This window comes from Anser anser (genome assembly GCF_964211835.1).
Source record: "Anser anser genome assembly, chromosome: 7".
NCBI lineage: Eukaryota > Metazoa > Chordata > Aves > Anseriformes > Anatidae > Anser > Anser anser.
In genome coordinates, this window is record NC_139727.1 from 11,046,222 (window position 1) to 11,070,969 (window position 24,748).

The 24,748-nt window shown below is 38.0% G+C and overlaps 1 protein-coding gene across 8 annotated transcripts in view; it reads right to left on the minus strand.

The window, feature by feature from the left end:
• Window positions 1–24,748, minus strand: part of LDB3 (LIM domain binding 3) — a 121,802-nt gene that overhangs the window by 62,504 nt on the left and 34,550 nt on the right. For 5 of the 8 annotated variants that reach the window (XM_083845383.1, XM_083845388.1, XM_083845389.1 and 2 more), the window contains 2 exons: window positions 23,058–23,209; window positions 9,029–9,104 (listed from right to left, as the gene is read on the minus strand). In XM_083845383.1, coding sequence (XP_083701509.1) covers window positions 9,029–9,104; window positions 23,058–23,209 — 228 coding nt within the window. Of the gene's footprint in view, window positions 1–800; window positions 1,208–9,028; window positions 9,105–23,057; window positions 23,210–24,748 lie in introns of all 8 variants that reach the window. The other 3 variants (XM_083845382.1, XM_083845384.1, XM_083845385.1) reach the window with 1 other exon arrangement.

The following is a 24,748-nucleotide window of genomic DNA, read 5'->3' on the forward strand; positions in this document are numbered from 1 at the left end:
TTCTTCCCATATTCATAATAAGAAACTTCTCTTCATTTTTAAACACAAACAAATTTGAGATTTGTTTGCAAATTAATACATGAAGGCAGAAAAAGTTGGAAAACTTGTTTAATATTGCTCTTTCTCATGTACTGTAGCCCAAGTTGCTCACTTTACACACCTACCAATAAAACAGTCTGCAATACACTAACACACTGAAAACCTTGACAGCGTGGGATCAAAGGCAGCATCTGCAGATTTTACCTTCTTAACATACAAGTTAAGAACAAAGCTGTGAGATCAGATGTGAGACAGATGATGTTCAAACCAGAGGATTCAGCAAATTGCATTTTGACTCATTTTGCATAGGAAAGCCAATATATTAAGGAATTATAGCAAGACACTGCAGTACACTAGGATGTCAGATGCTGGTCAAAGCAATTTCTCTTTTACAGCAGCTTCTATAATGGCTGGTATGGATACTAGACTCTACAAGACTGCATGCATTAGTTTAAAATAGAAAATGCCAAAACTCTGAGGTGATTACAGTTACTTCAGTCATAGTTCTTCCTCATGCTCTGGTGATAATTGCCAATCCATATTGCAATTCAGATACCAAAGACCAAGAGTTATTCTGCAACTGTACTGTGTATATATTGTGGGGGGTACTATGCAATTTAAAGATTGTTCCAGACCTTAATCATGATTACAAGACAAACGTTCAATAGGGTAGGTACTAGTACATTCATTTTTCAGCAGAATCACACTTGAATATTATTATGAAATTATTTAAATATTAAATATTTTACCATGTTACCTACCCTCTAGGAAGTCCACCTTCTGAAGCCCTTCGTCTGAGACTTAATTTATGCATCTCAGCCATTTCCCTTAGAGTCTCTGCTGAGTAAAGGCCAATAGGGTTGTTATACTGCCTTGCAGGGCTCAGCTGGTGTACAGGACTATTGCCATCAGCCAAGGCAGGGCTTAGTTTTGAACCTAGATTACTCTTTGCAGGTGAAATGTCAGGAGTCACAGACTGAGAGGACATGGAAGATCTAACTGTGGTAGTCTTTAAGTAGGAAGAGCTATTTGAAAAGCTGATCTCTTGCTTGTTGAGGTAGCCTGAAAATGTTCCATTGGTTGCTAAAACACTACCCATAGGCCCAGTCGCCGTGTTAGTTAGAGGACTGAAGGTTGTTCTGTTGTCATTGATTTCCCAAGCAGGTTCCTGTAGTAGCAAACATGCAGGCCAAGAAGAGAAAAAAAAGAAAAGAGCAATCATAGAACACATGCAAAAAATAACACATCTGCAATTATTGCTTTTTAAACATATCAATAAACTTGCAATAAATAGATTAAGGGCCAAAGCATTCAACCTTTCAGGAAAGATTTTAAATGAAGAATCTCACTATTTCAAAATAAAGGAAGCAAAACATACTCAGGCATTTTTATTGCTTTTTAGTTCAAATCAACAAACAAAAGCTTATCATTAAAAAAGCATTTACTACTAGTCAACCTCACAGCAATAACTGCATACGAAGACAACACCGTCCATTAAGTTCTAGGATAATTAAGAAATCTTAGAAGATGTCTTGAGGTCAGAATTATTTGAAATAATATACAGACACAAGAGTCAATCTCGTTATTATAAAAATACAACTATTCTATTTTTCATAAGTACACTTGAAGTTATTGAAGCCCACACGTTGCATTGCTTTCACAGGCTTTCATTCATGCTAATTAGGCCATGCAGCATGGTTAGCAAATAGACCAACTGGACTCAAGAACAAGTATCTGCTCAATGGACAGGAATAGTCTATTCTGATCATTTCTGCATTAATTCCCACTTGAAGGAATGTGTGCATGAGTATATAAATTAAGGTTGTATGATCCTACAGCTATGTCCCAGATAGTATTTCTAACTAGGGCAGCAGGATGTATTGTTTTAGTCAAAGTCACAGCTCTCCTGACAACAGCTATACCCATAGAAGTATGGTGCTGTGCTGTGCTGGTGCTCAAATTTGAATCATACTAACAAGAATTCATCCTGGAAAAAGGCAGTACCATGCTTCATTTTCATAAATGATTTGCTATTGATGGAACTCAGTGAAACTAAAGTAAAAGGTACTATCAAAAAAGAGAAATACTGCTTTTCTCACAACACAATATAGGAAACAGCAATTGTCAAAAAACAAACAAAAAAACAACCAAAAGCTGAACAGCAATTAATAAATACAGCTCATTCTCTCAGTTTTGAGGAAGTTACATGTAAAAATTCTGTGCTCATGTTGGCTAAAACATCCTATCCCTGATTCTGCCCTTTAGTTCAAGCTTATTCTGGAGTAGCACTATCGAAGTCACTGGGACTGGAGAGCACTTAGCACTTCACAGGAAGCACTGAGTACCCTTCTTTGGGTTAAATCACCTCTTTTCCTTCCGTCTACTGGCAGTGTAGTGACTGCAGTTCTGTACTTTTTAGAAGGTTGCCTACCTGCAGTATCGACAATTTTATCAACGAAGATACAAACTTCTCTTTCAGGTGGGCGTTTTCTGCCTTTCCTCTCAGTTCCCTTATTCATATTTTTAAAAAACTAAAATAAATTACAGTCATTAGTTATGGTTGGATATGGAAAAAAAACTTTTTTTTTAAACTATTCTGCTTGTCAGCCTTTGTCCTGATAATACCTATCTCTGTGGTTTCCTTTTTTTTTTTTTTTTTTTATTTGAGCAAAGCTGTTTCCATACGTGCACTATATTAATCTTTAAACATGTCTGTTCAGCAGTTCAGGCTCTCTACATGCAATGTCTTTGAAAATATTTTGGCAATTGTTTTTTGGGAGGTTGCTTCACACAATGTGAAGGAACAATTAGCATAATCAATTATGAAACTGCCTAATCTAGGGTACGATGCAAAAATTTTCCATGTTTAAATAAGAAAAAAAAAATTCAATCTACAGCTGAAGTACCCAACAAAATATTTGAGTGCCTGGCAATTTATAGATTTCTCTAGAGCCCATAATATTGATTTTTAGTTTATCTCAGAAACTTAACGTCCTGGCTCCAGCCTGATTTGGGCTACATGTGTCTTGCTAAAGAAGGAGGATCACTTTCCCCTCTCCCTCTGAACCTAGGACACACTGCAGCTGTAGCTGGTACCCAGATACCTGCCTGCTCCCAGTAACGCTGCCAGCAGGCTGCAGTCCAGCCTGGGGGGACAGGAACAAGGAGGGGACACTGCTCTGCAGAAGGGATGGAGCTCACAACCTGCTCCCAGTGAAAGCCAGAACACCAGCAGGTGTGGGCCTGCAGGGACATTTTGCCTGGCACTGCTTTGATTTTCATATTTATTATCCTACCTGCACTTCCCCCAGCCTTTTATGAATCACAGGCCCAAGAATAATTTGGCCTCTGATTTTCTGTTTCTGCTACTATTGGTTACCATTAACATCATTTACTGATTTTCATTTTAAGGTTCACTAGAAAGATAAATATTTTATATTCTCCTCGTGGATTTTTCTATATTACATATTTAAGTTCAGGGGTTTAAGGAGTTCAGAGGAAAAAAATCAAGATAATATGACTTATCTAATTATAATTCATTGCAAAAAGCAAACAAACAAAAACCCAACAAAATTAAAGGTCTGGAGGATAAAATTAATCATAGCATTAATACATTTAAGACATTTTGATTCAAACATGTAAGTCAGATAAAATCAACTGGGAACATTTTTTCGTGGCAATAAACAGGAAGAGATTTTAGCTGGCAATAACAGCTGCCCGAGGCTGTTGAAATAAATAATCACAGAAGTGTTTTTCAGACTATTCTTTTTTTAAATAAATAAATAAAATTGAACTACGTACTTCAGCCATTACACCCTGATGTTGAAAAGATCAACCAACCAACCTTAAGCGGCCTACTGCAAGTTTCCAAGTATCGATAAATAAGCAGAAAGCACAGATTCTCTCTAAAAATGTTTTTAAAAAGGGGCACATGCACAAGGACGTGTTCATAAATTAAATCACCACTTGTGCAAATTAATTTTACTTGCTAGCAAAGGGGAAAAAATAAACATTAAAAACAAAACAAAACAATATGGAGGCAAGGAAGAAGAAACAGGATATAACAGAGGTATATTAGTTTGTAACCTTGAAAACTCTTTTATCTGAATTTACTTTGGGTTTCCTTTCTAAACCATGTAATAAAGGGACATGCAAAGAGTTCTAATTATACAGTATCAGTGTTAACTACTAATGAGAGAAAAGACATATATCTCCTCAATCAAAATGCATTTTTGTAATTTTGTGTTACTGGACATTAACAGTAAGCAAAGGGAAAATTATAGGTCAGCCGTAAGAAATGACAGTTGATGATTTTGCCAAGCTTTATGACATGAACGAGCTTCGGTTTTACTCCTCAAACAATTTCCAGCTGGAATACTAGCACACTAGTAGCCCAATGGTAGAACTCCTAGGAACCCAGCAGTGCCAGGTTAGCAGCATCCTCCATTTTGCATTAATACTCATGGTAGTTTCAATGTAGGTGTTTTCCCTTTATCTGGGGAGAAAGGAGTGGAATAGAAAGCTGCCGTTTAATTTCTGCAGAAGAATTACTGCCCAATAATCAGCTCATTTAGCTCTTTCCTGTGGTGAGTTACAAAGTATCTCTCATTCAGTTTATTCAGTTTATTCCTGGGATGATATTTTAGAATAAACTTTTTTATTTTTTCCCTTTCAGTTCAGTTGCAAAAACAGATCAATGCAGCAAAAGGATTTCTGAAACATGAAGGTCACATTTCTAATACTGAGCAGCAGCGTAGCCACTGGCACGACATCTCATGAAACTCAGCAATAGTAACAAGCACTCTCTTGCTGCCCAGCTTTCTCATCCCATTCTGTCTCATAGTCTCTGTGGCTGGAAAAGCAAGCTAACATTTCCACTTGTGCCAGTCTGATGCTACTCTTCAGCCGACCAGAAGAGGAGGCTCTGACATTGAGCAATGGGCTTCTTCCCTGAAGCAGGATGCTGTGATCTTGCAGCAAACCCTTACACTACGTGGGGAAAACTGGGTTTTGATTTCCCTGTGTAATGTCAGTGACTAAGCTTGAACTGACAAATGTAGAGGAGTCTCAAACTTTTGGGAATACGAGGAAGCTATGAATCAGATTAATTTCCATACTGCAATATTTTATTCTTTTCCTTATAAATATTTAATTTATAAGAAAGGTAAATGCTCCTTCTTACACATGGGAAAAATGAGAAACAAATTTACATAGGAAGATACTTTACCATTTTTTTGGGTCTTCATTTGACAGACCAAGTTCTATTTGTCTGTTCCTATGACCATACAGCCTTTCATAAACTACTCCACCTTTTTGCACTTCTGGGAGAGCAATTTTAAAACTCTTTGGCGACAGTAATGAACTTGACCTCCCAGCATGCCCAAGAAGAAGCTAAGCGTTACCTTAAGCTTTTTACAGAAAAGAAAATGGAGGCACAATGGCATTAAGTGACTCTGCTCAAAGACACCCAACAAACAGTTTTTGGCTCAGCCTGTTCTTCCATACTATGCTTTGCTAAAGTCAATCATCTCTTCATCTATTTTCTCTTAGCCACACAGGTTTCCAATTTTGTCATGAAACAAGTCCTAAGCATTATGAGATCCTTAACGGGACTCTGGAGTAAGTGTGTTTGGTAGTGTAGTTATATTATCAAAATTAAAGAGGCTGTCTTAATACTTTTACACAAAGAGGCAAGTGTTAAAGATACGTGTTTAGCCTTCAAGCTTCAGCTCAAACATGTTGAACTGCACTGAGGTGAATCCTCACCTGTATTACGTCCCCCTGAACAGCTGCAAGAACTCACTGACTGTTGATGACTTAGTCTCAAGTCTGTGGATTCGTGCTTATTCTTGCTATTTGAATGCTTTCAGCCTTAGTTATGCCCTCCTCCCAGCTATGCCTCATCTGTGCAAAATATCTGACCTCAACTCATCCTAAATCAAAATTGTTGCACGTTTGGTTTTAGAGAAGGAAATGGTGAAAATGCAAATCAGACAAACTCTTATTTCTAATAATAGTTCTACAGCACAGCTGATGCCATACTTAGGGTTGCAGAACCTGTGTCATCCATAACATGGATCAGGTCAAGAAAGTAAGGAGAAAATGTATGTTACTTGGGGAACATAGACAAATTTCTATCATGCTGAAGAGCTCAGGATTTTCTTAAACCTTCCTCACATCTTTTTAAAAGAAATACATGCTTGAAAATTAGTGGAAGCTAGAGTCAGATCAGCAATAATGTGCAAAAGAATTCATGTCTTATACTAAGACACTGAACTTGCAGATGCAGATTCTTCAGCTAACATTGCCATGCCTTAACCTTGACCCAGAGAGAGGCAAGAAAAACTTCCCTTGATGTTCAAGGACAGCACTACCATGAACATTTTGTAAGGCAGTTTTTTTGCTATTTTGGAAACGCAACTGAACTCACTTCATGTGAACCATCAGTCTAAACGCTGTCAGGCAGTGATGTGGAGGAGACAGCTTCTTGCCTATGTGTCAAAGAATTCTTCATTTCTACAGTGACAACCACTGATAGAAATAATAAAGGGACAAGCAAGGAACCTTGATTTTCCAGTATATTTATATATATTTAACATACCTTATTTCAACATCCCCATACAGCTCTTTGCATGACTGAAGACTTTTTATTCTGGATTTTGAGACCTCTTTTCCAATGGTTCATTCCCTTCCAAACCACCCTCAGAGAAATCTTCCACTTTCTGCACTCAGCATTACCTTGATTACTTTCTAACAGTTAAAATTACTGTTGTCTACCTCGGTTTTTCTATTACTCAGAACATGGCTTAGCCCAAGAAGACATAAAGCTGGCTTTCACAATTCCTGTTTTTATATCTGGTCAGGAGTTTCTGTACTCCAAAACATAAATGTCACTCCTCCTGGCCTGCTACTGGTGCCCCACTCCAGCACTCCACTGCTGCCTGTTCCCCTAGGCCAAGGACCTTACCTAAAAAAAATGTCTGAATACTGTTAGAAAACCTGTTCCTCACCATACCTTCAGTTAGATGCCCCCTTCTGCCACAGACAGGTCCTTGTAAATCTTTTTTCCAGCTGCAACTACTGCCTGTAGCCCATTCAGAATAGGCTACCTTCAACATCCCCTATAAACCATTCCTAAGCACCGACACAGAATGCTCAAGTGTAAGACAACACACTTTTGAAAAAGGACCAAGTCCTTTGATTCTCATATCACTCTGAAGGATTAAAATAGAAAATGTGAAGTGACCTTTTACTTTATATCTTTTGTGTCAAAGGTATTTTTAGGACTTTTAAAAAACTACAGTGTGTAAGTTAACTGTTCTATAGGGTAGTTAGTTACAGGAGAAAATAGTTTTGTGTGGTAAACAGCTTTGAATGTCTATGGCAGTAATTTTAAAATTAACACCTGCCAGGGAAGAAGCGCACCTAATATACAGCCAATAAAAATCTGATGCATCTTTATACAGGCTTTTATGTACCTGTGGTGGATGGAAGTAGTCAAATCTGTCATACCTGCACAGGTGTGATTGAGGGTCTCAAATGATAGTTGTCAGTCTTGTGCTGGTGAATAACTCTGAAGAGAGATGTGTACTTGCTGCCTTGAATACTAACAGCATTCTGTGTAGTTCTTAAGGAAAATAAGTACTCTCTCCCTCTTCCTGCACTTAGTACTTTGCTGGTGCAGTGGAACACCAGTACAACTGAAAGAATGGTCCTTTTTCTTTTAGGAATTTATGTTTGGTGACTTACAATAACTTTCTCCCAGAGTGTATTTACAAAATGACAACATAAGCAGAAACAACTCTGAGGAAGATAAATTATTGATTTCTTTTTCCCTTGCCAAAAAGTTTACAAGATCCAGAGTGAAATAACATTATTTCTGTCTCAACTAATAAATAGCCATTCACGTTCATTTCAAACTTGGCAAAATAAAATTGAATCAAATTATTCTCCCCAAATTCATTCTCTGCTAGTTTGAATGTGTCTGCAGCAGTTAACATGGACGATGTTTACCTTCTGAGCTCTGAATTTGGAAAGCATGGCATTTATTAAAAAAAATCCTTAAAAATTACCTACAGAAATCAGAACTGCTAAAAACTGAAGATCACCTAGTTCCCCATGTATTTTAATTTTAAGCGCTTCTTAGTTATGTTACAAGGTTGGGATGAAACTGCCACTTACAAAATGGGTAAAATTACAGCAATGGGGATTTTACCTCCTCTTCATTTATCTAATTAAGTGTATCAGCAACACAAACATCCTCCCCAGTGCTTTAGCCTAAGGATGTACACCATCTTTCAGGCACCCTTACTTCTCAGTGCCTCCAAAATATAGATGATGAGTTGCCAGGTACAGTCAATGAATGATGTTTGTTCTAATACAAAAATTTAAATTATGGAAGATAACCAACTTTGACAACAGAAACCAAGCCATCCATTTCCTCTGCCACTTGCTGTTATTCACTAAATTGACTCACCTTCTCTTTTATTTCAATGCTTATTTAATAATACAAGAATGCAATATGCAAGTCTTCAAATGCCCTAATATGTCCCCTTTCCAAACCACTGCCTTTTCAGTTGCAGTCAGGATTTAGTTACACTGAGGCTCAATCTAATGGGCTTTTCCTGAAGAATAAACAAAAATAAATGTATATTTTGAGAACTTTTGGTAGATTCTAGTAGTCTAGATGAAAGCAAAATCAAGAAGACAACAGATTCCAGCTGCTTGATTAGACCAAATTGTGTCAGAGGATAGCAAGATGCTTTGGTTCTGCTAATCAGAAAATAGCAAAGTACAAATTCACAAGTACACTGCATTATAGGCAGTTTTTCTACCTGTGCATTCATTCCATGTTTACCTATCTGGGAGGGGCAAAATCTATTTTCTGTAGTAGGTTTACCTTTACCCATTTTTTTTTACCTTTACCCATTTACCTTTACTATAGTAGATAAAAATGTTAACTTTGGATGAGTAAAAATGTGTTACATACCTTCTGGTGGGGAATTACAGCTCTGGGAGAGTCAATTTTGGGTGCTGTGGTTGAAACTGGCACTGGACGTTTAGATCTGGGGATCAAAAAAAAATATTAATCACTACACCTAATTTTTGGATAAAATTTTACATTTCATGCAAAAATGTTGCTTCATCTGGAGTGAAAGCTAGGCAAAGCTTAGATTTTTTCTAGTGATCACACTGCTTTTCCTACATTCTCATTTGCAAAAGTCTTGGATGTGAGAAATAAAGTTTGATATATTTTCTCTGAATGATGAAAAGCAAGCAGTTACAGAAGCAGCCTCTGACTTGGAAGATCATCCATTTTCCTCTACCTTGTGACAAACTGAATTTTTATAGATGCCAATCAGCCACAACAAGAGATAAATTCAGGTTTGGGCAATGCTCTGGAAAATGGGACGTAGAAGAGTCTTAAAATGCAAAAACTAAACTTTGATTCTGAGGCATCTCAAGATCAAGTCCTCAAGAGATTATTATTTAATACCTTAAACTATGTAGCAATTAGCATACTTCAAACTCCTGTGCAGGGAGAAACATGAGCTTCATATAACAGAATACATAGTTTCAGCAGTAGATCACTAGCTAGTTAACTGCACTCCAAATGCCCACCTTTCACCTGTGTATGATAAATATATGTACACGATAATTTAAAAAAACAGAGATAATCCTTATTAAAATGATTGCAAAATGCACTATTCGCCCTTTCATTGAAACATAACAAAGAAAGCCAATAAAGCACAGTGACAAATGTTAACCGAAGTACTGTAGGATGCTCAGGGAAGCGAAGACCTATTTGTGGAGCTTTTGTGAGAACCTGTGCAGCACTGAATAACCCTCTGAAATCCTCCCAGAAAACATGGGCTCACAAGAGAAAATGAAATGAAAAACGTACAAATAATCAAAGGAATTGGAATTACACAACTACTACCCTATTGCCAACCAACAGATCAGTATGCCTGGAATTCTTATCGATAAAGTTACATTTCAAAATTAGGATAGAGGAACAAAAATGAAATTAATATACTTAAAAGCACACAAAACTGTTACTCAGGCAGAAGTGATTAAGACAATTGGAACTGTTCACTTTAGAGAGGAAATGAGTAAGGGAAGACATTACAGGGCCGTAGAAAATAATGAATGATAGAAAAAGGTGAATAAAGCTGTGCTCCTGGACAGTAAGTGAAATTGAAAAGACAACACATGTACAATTGATAAAGGCAAACATTGTTTCCTAGAGTACTTGATTAACCTGAGGTGAAACTCATTGTTACAAGACAACATTGAGACAATGAGAATAGTCGGATGTCAGAATGGGTTAGACAGATAAACTTAACAAAAACTGCAGAAGATGCTTTAGGTTCAGTAAAAATTAGTAGCCATCCAGATTCTCAGTTTTTATGGCATAACTTAGATCGACAGTGGGAGACATTCCATGCTAGCTTCATTCCTTCCTTACAGAGGGCTATATTGCACTTTCCTCTGAAATACCTAACAGTGGCACCTATCAGAGAAAGAAAACTGAGCTAGATAAAAGCTGGGCTTATCCATTGTGGCAATTCCTGCATTAATACCTAGCTTCATGTTGAGCTGTGTATATGGCTTTAGTTGACATACATAAAATACCCGTGTAAGCAGAAACAAACCAACCAACGCCAGGAAAAATGAGATGATAATCCATAAAGAAATTGGAAATATTTTATAGAAGAGATGGAAATTATGCTCGTTTTGACAGTTAAAGTCAAAGACAATATCCTGATTTGAAAATGAACAATCTGAGGAGACAATGAAAACTGGTATTTTGGTAAACAATAGGCAATTAACCTATGAATTTCACTGGCATACTGTATTCCTGAAACAAGAGGCTAGAAAAGGCACTAATGCTGATATTCACAGTATTCACAGTTGGAACTATATCATAGTATACTTCCTAAAAAATTAATTATATGAGAAATATATACCTTCAAGTTCCAAGAACAAAAGCTAACCACTAACTGCCTAGAACAAACTTTCCTCAGGCGCGTTACTAACTAGTTTTCCTTCAGGAGTGACACTCCACCCTTCCTCCAACCATTTTAGCTTAAAAAGAGAAAAAATAAATCATATTTATGTGACATGCACACTTACCATGAAAGATAGCCAAATCAGAGAATGGAAAAAAAATATATATATATATCAGCTGCGGCCCAGAACAAAGTGTTGCTGAAAACTGACAGCAACAATTTATGGATAGGCAAAGATTTAGGGGGAGATTCTGATCCTTCTTCCATTGCTGACATTTCTCAGTAAACCCAGGTATTTCTGTGAAGTTGTTGACGGGGACCTGGGCATAATCAAAACCAGAGCCAGGCAGAGCAGACACTAAGTGTCCTTTTTGCTTTGTCCAGTGATTATGATTTTTCAGTGCTAAAGTTGCTCAGCAATTTAAAAAAATTTTGTCACTTAGAGCGATATAGCAAACATATACTGCATGTTTGATGCCAAACTGGAAAATATTTGTATTGCAGCAAAGGGATTTATTTACCAAACTACTCCATCACTTCCGTTGTTTATTGTCTATTTTTCTCAGTCATTCCCTGACCACAGAAGATGTTAAAAAGTTGTATATCTTTCAAATATTACTGATAATGTACCTCTGTCATTCACAGTGCTATCCGCCTAGGATTTACATTTCACACTGACTTGGAGATTTCAAGATTTTACTTGAAATCAAGGAGGTTCCTACATCTCTTTGCCCTGGATGTTTGTAGCTGTGATATTTAAAAACAGAATGATGAGGCTTGCTGGATTTAAGCACAGGTTTTCACCACAGAAAAGGGCAGAAGAGGTGAAATCAATTTGCGGAATGAGAAACGTATGAACTCATAAAGTGATTGTTTATGTAAGAGCTATTATTCCTGACACAAACATCTGCAAATTCAGGACATTTTTTTCTTCCCCCTTTTGCTAGATTAATCTAATCCTGCAGCAACACTTCTAACTTACATTTTTGCTTTCCAGGTCATGAAGGTGCTGCTGTACAAAAGCAAACCTAGGTTTACATTTTAATCCACTGATTGCAAAATTATTTTATTCCAAACACTCAGGGAATGTACTTGCTTAGTAGGGCTGTGAGGAGGATGAAAGTCCAAATTTCACAAATGGTTGTGATAATTACAGATCTGATGTTGAAATATTCAATAAAGAGAGTTTTTTCCAGTCAAAGCAATCAATCTGACTTCAACTTTCATGCATTCTGTTCTATATTTTCAAAGTTAAAAATGGAAATAAAAAGCTCATTTCAATATAAAACCCCTCAGCCTTAAAAGATGAACAAATGAATCATTCTGGCATTTTTGGAATTCCTTCTCCCACAGTACTGGTCCTCTTCCTTAACGAAGTTCAAAAGCAAGATGGATCTAGTTTTGCAAAGCAGTTCCATTTTGATGTAACTGCTGATAAGACTGTCAAAATTTCTACTTGTTCCCACCTACGCAAATATATCTTTAATTGAAGAGCACTTGACTTCAATCCTGATATTTTTGCACTTGCAGCAAAGGTTCATTAGGAGTCAACTGCATTAGGAAGAGCTGCCTGCCTAAGAAGGGCTGCGAGAGAGTTCTGTAACGCAGGAACACTTTAACCCTTCCTCAGGGGAGCACAGGACCATACTTGCAGAGAGGTGACATGATCTAAGAGATAGTAGCTCTTTTTCATTTGCATATGACTTCTTTTATATTTTACAACTTTACCAGTCAGCGTCTCATCTTCACTTTTTGAATTCTCAGGACAGCTAAAATCAACATTTCTTTTCTTACAGTAAGCTCTTGCTTTAATTTCGTTGCATGTGAGCACTCGCTCTTTGAGCATCTTAACAATTGTATCACAATGTCTCAGGCACTGAAAAATGGAAAAAAGATCAAGTCCACAGAAAGGTAATAAAACAGATTAAATTAGGGTTAGAAATACTTAGAAAACATTTTACCTACTTTACTTTTAATTAAATTGAGTAATTATGGAGTGGGTCAGCACACAGTGGGATGCAGAATATAGTTTACGGAGTTGGGGTTCTGATATATATTTGTTTTAATGCAATAATATTTATATTAATTAAAATTTGTAAAGAAAAAGTAAAAAGGCCAGACTAAATCTTCTTCATGGTCATCAATTTGACATGTCCATCTTCAGCCAAACAGTGAGTTATATTGCCAAACACAGAAGCTTCTTATTGTTTCTAAGTCTTGCAAAGAGAATATCGTGTCTTGTTTTTAAGTTCTCTAAGCGTTGCTTGGGACATCAGTAAAACAGCCTCAGAAACTTCAAAGAGAATCACAAAAAAAAAAAAACAAAAAAACCTGAGCATTTCACAATACTTCAAATATCACTGTGATCACTGTGGGGCTAGGACAAGGCATAGTTTTCCCTTATCAGGATATCATCTGTGCCTGCAATAAAATTGATAAATACTTCCATCAGCAGTTTTGCTCTCTCTATTTCAATGGTGAACACAAATATTAGTATTTGGATGGATGACTGATTTGTTAATTATTTCCCTGCACTGCGCTGCACTTGGATGGATTGTAGGACTGGCAATTATGCTTTCCACGTCTAATGCTCATACCCATAGCAATATATGAAAAAAAAATAAAAAAAGCCTTATTCATAAATGTGACCAACCTGAAGGGAAGCAGCTACCCAAATGTCTGTGAAAGAGAATTTGTTTGCAAGTATGTAACACCTGACTCCCACAGAAGGGATCCGAGCAAAGGCTAGATGTGCATGTTGTGGGAAAGGGAGGGGGAGAGAGAGAAAACTTGGAGAGTTTTGTGGAAGGAAGGAATGGAAGAGAACAGGAGAAGAAGTATGTATGAAGCTGTGATTTTAGAAAAGGAATATGCATCTAAAAATGTTGGAGAAGCAATCAAATTCTATCCCCTTCTTTTCTCTTTGACTCCTCCTGTCACACTGCATAGTGCCTGCTCCATCTTTTTTACCCTCCCTGTCCTTCCTGCTAGACAAAATCTCTTCACTCCAACTCCTGCACAATCTGCCCTCAAGCCTGTTCCCTTTGAGTAGAGTGCCTAGCTACTAATGCCTCCATCGCCTCTCAGTTGACTTGACATCAGCCCTCAGATTCCTCCACCCCAGCAGCAACTGTGGGCAGAATTTAGATTGCCAAGCTACAGAGAAGGGTTTTACAGAATCAAAACTGAGAGACTGAAATAGAATCAAAATAATCAGAGAGTTCAGAGCTTAATCGTCTATAACCTCACTTGAAATCCTTGAGTTCAGCATAGTTTTTATTATTCATGATTACACGGTTGTATTTATTATTTCTAATTACTGCCAGATGCTAAAAAATCTAATTAAGGTAAACAAGCAAATAATAAGATAATTTGTTAGTAGAAGAGAAGGACAAGGCATTTGGGTTATGGAAAGATCTAATAATGGAGAACAGAGAGTTATAAAAAGCAGGAGAGGCGCTGTCTTTATTCAGTGATTGTATGTAGCCTATCACAACCTGGTCTAGAGATGCGAATCACTCTCCCCAGTAGACATAATAGATAAGAATTCTGAAGACTCGGACATCAAAAATATTTCCCTAAGTTCTTTAGCTGAAAAGTATCTGATGTGAAACATAGCCATTTGCCCCGCCACGCAGATAGTGTACCTCTCATTTTCAGACTACACCATTCAAGTACCATCAGACTCCGGGGCAGTCTTGCAACTCTTGGCTTCTCAATAACTTTCTAAAGGGTGAAAGTCATTCAGCTAAAGATTACAGAGCAGCTCTTGGGGTTGCTGTAGCGCATCACCCTGAAGAACCAGCAACAAAATCAGGGAATCACAGCCAAGCCTCAAAGGTATGATGATGAATCTACCTCCTTTAAAAAAAAAAAAAAAATTCACAGAAGAATAATAACAAGCTTAATAACAACTGCCTTCTGTAGCCACACAGGAGTTCAGGTGTTGTCTAAATCCAAATAGGCTTCTCATGTTATACAGATGAAGTCTATTTTTTCCCCTTGCATCTCGACTTTTTCTAAAAGTGAAAGCCAAACTCTGGATACTTTGAGCATCCTGACCACAAATAACTTTGGGTTATTTTAATTAATTTAAATTTATTTCCTGAAGCCGTTACTGACGCACATTTACTTGGCTGGTTTTCCTGTAATTCCTCTTACTTGGAACGTGGACATTACAATGTGCCACATGGCTTTTAGAGCATTTCTAATTGACATATACAGCATATATGGAAAGAAAAATTAGAAAACTGGGATAATTAGATCTTAACTACAGTTCAACTCATTTATATATTCACTCTTTCTGTTTCCAAGCTAAAATACGTCAATAAGCTTTCCATAAATAACTTTTTTCACTACCTTTTCTGATTGTTTAGAGGACACGAACTGCTGTGGTGTACATGAAGCCAAACACCCCTTGGCATTGTCCCACCACAATAACATTCAGTAACTACTGTCTGGGCAAAGCTTTAGAGCTTGTGAAAGACAGGAAAACCTTCAACTGTTGCCACAAGCAACTGACAGGTTTGCAAGCACTACTTGGAGATACTTGCAGAGATGCACATCCTACTTTGTAGTGTGCCGATACCTATATATTTACATCTTGCTTACTAGGCAAAACAGGCAAATTAACAAAGACTCTCAAGAAACCCAAACTGAAAAAAAAATACATATACCACAGCTACTACACAGGTCAAATGCTCTTTCTTCACCAATAACTGAGATTTGTTGAAAAAAGAATGAGGCCTGTCAGCTTTTTTAGTGGCTGATGGGCATGCAACACCACAATAAAAAGGATCCAAAGGAAACCCAGTAACCTCACGTACACAATAATGCATTTCAAGATCGATCCTGTAAAGCCTTAGCATTTTGCCTGATTGAATGATTCCTCATTCCACTTCTTAAAAACACCGTCTCAGCCTTTCCAATCCGATTGAAGCAAATAATTTACATTTTGACACATCCATGCTTAGGCCAATCAACATTAATCAATAAGAAAAGGTCCCAGCCCTAACACATCGTGACCTTCTTGTCAGCTGTAACATTTGGGGTAACATATCGGCTTCCTGGTTGCAGAATGCAACCAATAACTAACTGTGTGTTAGAAAGATTATAACTGTCATGTGTATTGAGTTGTGTAAGCCCATTGACTCTGATGAGATGCGCCAGTGATACTCATCATGACCTTTCCATGGTGAGTGCAACGTAATACATACAAGAATTCACATGGAGATTATCTTTAGCTCATCCATAGAATATTTCTCAGACAAATAAAAGGATGATTTTAACCTCACTTCTGAGCTGGTATTTGGGGGACAGGGAGGAAGTGATGTGCATGCTGAGAACCGTTCTAATCCCCAAGCAGAATCTTGCTGTAATGAAAACTTCACTGTCCTTTAAAGCCTTGGCATATATCCACAGTTTCCAGGCTGTTTTCTAAAACTAACAAGGACACTTAATGCAGCGAGTGTAAATAGCAGTCCACTCAAGCTGCTCGTGTAAGGAATATATTTATATTCATTGCAGTTACTGACATTTATATTTTATTTTCCATGGAAAAAGCTACTCATCAATTTTTAAAGCATTAAATGTTACTACTCAAAGATGGTAACTCACAGCCTTGTCGAAATGCCAGCCTAGCATCTAGTAACAAATCCTACTATCCTCTCATACCTGCATACAGAGAGGATTGGGTGGGCAATGGGATTCACCTCTATTTCAACAAGGACTGAGGGAGTACCACTTGTCAGCTCATAGTAATAGAGGTTAACTTCTTTAACCCACTAGAAGAGCATGTCTTTTTCAATGCTCTGAGCACTCAGCATCATCAGAAATGTGGGGAAGAAACTGTGGATATTGAAGGTAAATGGTTGTCTGAAGTTCCAGAGTGAAATGCCTAGGCAAAACAGTCTCACATCACATTCACCATTATTGTTACTCTCCTTTTTTCTACTAACCTGACTAAAATTTTGAATTCACACATAATTTAAGTAAAGCATGTAAACATCTGACTACTCAGCTATTATCATCTTTCCAACAGTAAATTTTGTAATACCTCTCCTGAATACAGGTACATGCAATCACCTACAGACTGAAGTGCCCAACTGAGTAACTGTCCTATGAGGAGAGGCTGAAGACCCTTGGGCTGCCCAGCCTGGAGAAGAGGAGGCCAAGAGGTGACCTTGTTGCTCGCTACAGCTCCCTGAGCAGGGGAAGAGCAGAGGGAGGTGCTGATTTCTTCTCCCTAGTCACTGATGGCAGGATGAAAGGGAATGGCACCAAGCTGTGCCAGGGAAGGCTGAGACTGGATACTGGGAAAAAATTATTTACTGCAAGGGTGGTCAAACACTGGCACAGGCTTCCTAGAGAGGTGGTTGATGCCCCATGCCTGCTGGTGTTCAAGGGGCATTTGGATAATACCCCTAATAACATGCTTTAGTTTTTGGTTATCCTTGAAGCGGTCAGGCAGGTGGACTCAATGATCTCTGAAGGTCCCTTCCCACTGAACTACTCTCGTCTATTCTGACTTGTGCAGGTCTCCAAAACACACTGTCCACATGGTTGCAGATCTCAGTACTCAGCCCAGTCTAGATCAGAATTACTCCAGTGAACATGACATGGAATATCTAACATTACACCAGATTTTAATTTTTTTCCTGATATTTAGCCAGTATTTTCTTGATTTAACCTGTAAATTCTGCTGATAATCATAATAGCATATTTAAACAATTTCTACAGAACTCAGGAAGGAAACAGATTAAAGGGCAGTGTTTAACTCTTTTTTTTCTTTTTATACTCTGATATTCTTTTCTCTTAAGTGTCATCTAATTTCAGACTATATTTCTATGGCAATATGAACATATTTGTACTTGAAAATATGGTAAGAGCCTATCATTTCTAGTGAAATGTTATCAAAGCAAGTTGAAATGTAAGTAGTGTGTTTTGAACACTTAAGGCTGAGTTGTTAAATACAGTGTTCTGATAGAAGACAGGCATTCATATCCGTAGTCCAGTCTGACATGGTAGCAATGGACTTGCTTCTGCATCCAGTAATTCAGAAGTCCTCAGTGGAGTCTTGATTGGATCCTTGTTCCCTGAACTTTTCAGTGCTGCTGTGCTAGCCATTGAGTCCCAGGTGGGAATCCTGAGCTGTAAAAGTGTTGCTGCAGTCTCATCCAAGAAGCTGTTGTTTGGCACTGGGAATTCAGTTTCCACGGTTTTAAGATAGCAGTTGAAAGGCAGTAACAACGAGTTAAAACTTAGTTACCCCCAGAATGGACTTCAGGAGATGCATTCAAAATGCTGAACACAAACACTAGCAAATTATCACTAGCATCAGTGTTCCTTTCAAAAACAGAAAAAAGTCACATTCACATGGGCTCAGACTCTCCTTTTATAATTAAGTAGTGCCTGAATGGAAGCATCACTAATCTGATGAATGTAATAAAATCATTCAAAGAAGGAAAAAATTTCCAAAGCCATACTTTTATTTTCTGTTTGGTTTTACTGACAATTTCCTTTTTGGCAATGTTTCTACAGAATAGTTGGAGTACCACTATTTTAAACTGTGCTTTCATGACAATTGCCTACAGAAAATTGTTTACCCTTAAACTGGTATATACACCCTCTTCTAATTCTTCAAGCATAAACCCAGCCTAGATCTGGTTCTGATTTTAAAATGTGCCTATCAGCAGACGTAAAACATGCACAGAATTGTTTACTATTTACAGCTTCAGACAAAAGAAAGCAGTTTACAATAACCACTGAATTTCCTTTGCTTGCAGTTTGCTGTCACCACAGGCTTTATTTATAGCAGGCCTGAAATAAATACTGCAGAATCAGCCATCTTTTGGTGCTGCGCAAGAAAAGGAAAGCTATTAAATATTTACCATAAATCTCTCATAGCTTTGCCTCTGATTCTTTCCCTTTTGCTAGAAAAAAGGATTATTTAGCTCCTGATTTTCCAGCAAAAGGCAGTCAATTGTGGCTGCCTGGAAGTAAATGGTGCTCCATCATCGGCATGCCCTTGGAGGGGAAGGTTGTGTCAATGCCCACCAGGCACAGAAGGCCTGCACCTTCCCTGCTTCTCTGCAGCAGCACATGGTGACGCCAAAGCAGGCGTCTTAGAGTGTCACAGGAATGCTTGTGCCAGCAGAATGAGACACACTCATGTTACAGCACTTTCCAAAACTAAGTCAGTACATTTGGTGAATCTTTTCCAAGGAGGCTGATCAGATTCCTTGAGTTAAGATCAAATGAATGTTGTGGATGCTCCAGTGAAATGTGTTGACAAATAATACTGCACTCATGCATTGCATTTACTGTGAATTTAAAAAAGAAACCTATTTGTAGCAAGTAAAAATAGATTTTGCATGCATCTCATTTTTCACCTGTGAAATGAACGCTGGAGGACAATAAGCAGATGGCCTAGTCTCTGTGGGACAGACATCTAGTTAAAGATGAACTTTGACTGGCCCAGAACTAAAATGCCTCAGGGCAGCTGCGTAGCTCAAGTAACCGATTAGAAACCGATACTGAAAAATGACTGAGAACTAAACTCCAGTAAGGCACAAAAGGATTAAAAGCAATCTCTTTTTCCACCAGAGTTCATCACAGAGTATGATCATAGCCTTCCACAGCATTGTCTTGCAGAGCTAGCACCATCTCATTCAGTACATCCTGAGTACTATGGGTATCTAAGGAATCACACAACAGTCTGGGTTGGAAAGGACCTTAGAGATCATCTCCTTCCAAACCCCCTGCCACAGAAGAATGAATTCGCTGCAGCTGTATAAGTATCTAATGTTTTAGAATATCAACATTATTGTTTGCCTGAATATTATTGTACCTCATGGAGCTCTACTGTGTAACAGTGCTCAGTGTCGAAGAACTTTCTTTCCTTCTCCCCTCACTACTGCTCTGTCTCCTGCAGAGAAAGAGAATTCACTTGCTAGATACATTCTTTTGTTTTCTAAACTGAAGGAAGCAGAGCTGGCCTGGCCCCTCTTCCTCGAGGATCTAGGAATAGTCCAAATACTTCAACTCCTTACCACACCACTTGCCTCTCTGCATCCTTTAACTTCCCAATAGCAGCACAGGGAAGCACACTGCAAGACTGAGAACTAGGTATCCAGAAATTGAAAACAAGCAGTCAGAAAAGGCAGCATTTCACTCAAAGGCCAGTAACAAGTCAAGTTCTGACTGCCTGATCAAACCTCTGGCATAGCTGGCAAGACCTCCATTCACGTTTTGTGAAGGTTCATGTGAATCCATAGCAAGGATGAGGTGATGAAAGGTAAATTTAACAGTGAGTTTAGGGAAGGAAGTGGTCAGAAAACACTTGACACCCACAACTTCCTGTAGATATCCCATAATGGGATATCTACATGACAAACATGGACAACTGAGCGCCGGCCAGCACTCCACACCAAGCACTCATTGAAGAGCTATGTTAGCTACACTGAACAGTGCAGATTGACAGTACTTGAAGAAACACTGTTTGTGTACTCAGAGAAGTGCAGATTCTCATTGTTTGGGCAGGAAAGTATGGATGGGCAGTCTTATTGCTTCCCCTCTGCTATATTTGATGTCTTGCAGTTCTATGTCCTGCATAAGTGCTGACACCATGTACGCTTTTCTTGACAACCAAATAAAAAATAACCAGTCCCCCACCCTGAAAAAGAAACTCCACGGGGAATTTAAGTGTGATAATAAACGTGAGTAGCAGCAAACAGTGTCTGAACTGTCAGGTTATAAACAACGCTCATGAAACCTTCTTGGTCAGGATCAATAAAAGGAAAGACCATCACTCTTGAGAGCCAATAGCCATTAGAAAAATAAAAAGCTTTTGGTCTCAGAGTGCTTACGTCTAGATTTCCTGTTCCACTGCTTCCTCCTTGGCATTATAGACTAAACAAGCGAGTTCCCTGTGACTTTAGTGCTACAACAGCGGAAACAAGCCACAGATGGCCTGGTAAGGCATTCCATGATCTTGAAAAATGTTTTGTAGAGCAATATGACTACTTCACATTAATGTCCAAGATCATCAGAAAGTAGGGCTTAAATGTTCGTATCACAGCAATCAATTCCTAATTCGCATATATGACTTTCCATTTGAAAGGATTCCCGTTTCCAAACTTCTACGCATATTAGATAATTTAGTGTCCCCATCTCTACAGCATGTACAGAAACTAGCTTTTGTTTTCCATAGTAGCAGTACAATCCACTCCAGCTCCATTGCTGCAAGCTATTTCAAAACAAAACAAAACAAACAACAACAACAAAAAAAAACAGTCTTTTTCCTGGTAACCAGGTCACAGAAGATTTTGATTTTATCCTTCTGTTCTTTCTGTGGTTGAAAATTACAATCACTTGTTACCTATCCAATATTTTTGTGTGTTAACTATTCTTCCTCTCACGAATGCAATTTTCATAAAATTGCGTTGAAAAATTTTTATCTCAATATAAAACACAATGATCCAATAGAAAAGCAAACAGATGTTCTAAATATCAGAAAGGTTTTTCCTTAACTTCCAAATAACTCAAAACAATGTAAATCATTTAAAAAGGTGTCATACATATCTCTTTATCATTAACATTCATTAGAATGGAGTATAAAAATGTTGGAGTTGGCCATAGGATGAGGATTCAACTACATGCATCCAAGATATTGCCCCATCACCCTAAAGTATTTCCAGGCCACAATAATTCTAAACGGCCATTTTTTAACTGGCTTCTGATATAAAGCCCATTTCAGTAAGTTTAGGATCAGGCTCCTGGTCTGTTTTATTTTGGCTGAAAATCTTGCGTAAGCACATTAGAGAGACACTTGCACATCATATGAGGTGGTAGAAATCAGTCCAGGCATCTCCTTATCTTCCTTGCATTTCTTGAAACAGCTAGACCACAACCTCAAAGAAAACTCTTTGAGAAAGTCTGAAACACTTGAAAAGTGGAAAGCTCTATTTTAAGCTCTTTTCTGGGAAATATATAGATCTACCCAGCGTTCTCACAAAAGCTAACAAATATGTTGCAAATTTGTTAGCATCTTTTCACTTTATGTACTTATTACCTGGGATATCCACTTAAAGACAAACTTGAAAATTACAAAACCACGTGGGAAATTCAGCCATACATCTTTCTTTAGAGTATCCTGCTATGTCTTAGAAACCTGAGCTAAAGCTCTGTGTCCCTTAGGTGTTAGCCTGTTCCTGATGCTACTTAGCTCAACTCTGTATCAATATAAGATTTTCTGATATGTTCTCAGGAATTTTACTTCCCCATTAAAATTTTTCTAATTACCACTTTCTATGCCAGTCTTTGCCCAGCCTATGTAAAAATTACCTCCTCCACAAGGCAATAAAAATGGCAGTTATTTTGATTCGTATTGTAGCAGAGCTGTAAATGTTAATGCAACTATTACAGAAAATCTCTGTGCAAGGTTATCTGACTTGAGATCAAGTTTTCTAAAAAGGAAGCAATACTAACCAGGAAAAGTTAAGAGATCTGTTATGCGAAGGGATTCTGCAACTTTCAATCTCACAGGTGCTAAACCATGAATAAAAATTCTCAGTCTGCTGTGAGCATGCACTCTGGGGATGACAGGTTCCCGCCACTGGATCACAACACTTGTGATATGATGGCTGTTTCTAGAATAGTCACTCATAAATGACCAAACAAAATTGCATGTTGCCCACGTGGGAATGAGCAAAAGAAACATCACTGTTGGACTTAGTTTTTAACAAGAGCCTGAACTCACAGGAAATACACCTGTATTCAATGGGCTAAATTCAACACAGAAACACTCACATAACATATCGACCATACTGATACCTATAAAAATCCACGCCAACTTCTACAAGAATCACAGCAGATTTTGACTGTCTACTTCATATTTGTGCCTGCTTCAAATAAATCTAACAGGCAAAGACGAAGCGCATATCCCTTAGTCATGAGTTTCACAGGAAGCCCTTCGGAAAGCAAAAATTTTAACCTAAATCAACTTACTTCTGAAGAGTAAGGCTCAGGTTATAGCTGGCAGACTTGATCTTGTTCTGAGCCTCTAAGTGGGTCATGCTGTCAGTGTTGACTCCATCGATGGCTACCACAAGGTCCCCTTGGTTCATCTGTGACTGTGCTGCCTTGCTGCCAGGGGTGATCTGTGTGGGAGAAGAGAGAAGAAAAAGAAAAGTTCTTATCTGTGCCAGTCATTCTGCACACAAAGCACTTCTACAGAAGCTGTCTAGAATTATAATGGGAGATTTCCCTCAACTACTGCTATTGCTACAGCTATTACTGTGCGGAAATTAAACAAACTCAGTTAACTCACATTTCTGAAAAGGACCGGGACAACGTCTGCTTGTCATTATTTACATGTTAAGAAGTTAAATCCAGTGTAGTGGTTCTCTTACCACATATTTTCTCCTCTTCAAGGGGATAATTATAATTACTTATATTGGAGTAGTATATAGAGACATTAGTCAGAATTGGAAAACTAAGAAGTCACTATCTGCAGCATTTGTTGTGTTTTTCCTCCTAAAAGTCATTTTTCCCTAATTAATTCATTATCCTGAGCTGACAGAAAATGGTTGCGTGCGAGGGGCCTTGGACATGCTTTCCTTCTTTTGTAGTGATCTTTACAGGAAATAATTCTTCTTAACCTTACCCACATTCATTTACAGCTCCATTACCAAGACACACCCCTACATATCCAAGATAATCTCACCAGCCTGTTGCACTTGACACTCAAAAAAAAACCAACAAACACCAGCACATTTAGAAATAAGAAGCCACAATGCTCTGACTACAAATCCAACTATTGTGACAACAGTTTAGAAATTCTGTTTGCTCAGTATGGCATTGCACTGTGTTAGCTCCCGATGCCTTGTGGAATGCATCTTCTTCAAGAGGACAGTATCCTGACCTCCATTTTACATAGCCCCCTCAGCCTGCAGCTGTATGACATTGATTCACTACAGCCATCTATGCAACTTTGCTCCATTAGGGAACTCCAACTAAAAGAGAAGAGCCTTCACATACCTTCAGCCACTTTTTAGTGAGCACATCAGATTCATCCTCTGCTCTCTGCACTCAGTATTTAGAAGGTACAGACATAAGCTGTAGTCTTTTATTTTTTAGGTACCCACTTCCTTATATTCCTCACTTAAAAATAATAATAATAAAAAAAGACACTAAAAAAAACAAAACAACACCACCAACAAACAACACAATGATAATCTAAAATGCTACAACAAAGACTGCAGTCAACAATTCTCTTGTGCCTTCTATACATTGAGCATAAAAGTGAGATGTCTGTTTGTAAGCCAAAAATCTTGTGTGACAGGGTGAAATATGTTGACTTCTCTCTCAGTTTCTCTGATTTCCGCTTCTTCCAATCCAAAATTTAGATGTTATATCTAAAAATAAAGATACAGTGGGTAACTACAACTGACACAGAATTAGAGTCAAATTAAGAGCCAGGAGATGGTCATACTAGTGACTTGGTTTCACTTACTCTAGGGGGATATTTTCTGCCTAACACTTTTAGAAAACACTACCAAAATGAAACATGTATTTATCAGAAGAACCTATAAAGCACATATTCCTGGGCAAATTTGGATTTTTAACTATGGCCATTGCATTGGCCTATCTGAGGCTAAGAGCTACAGAAGAGCTACAGAAAAATTGTGAAAAATAAG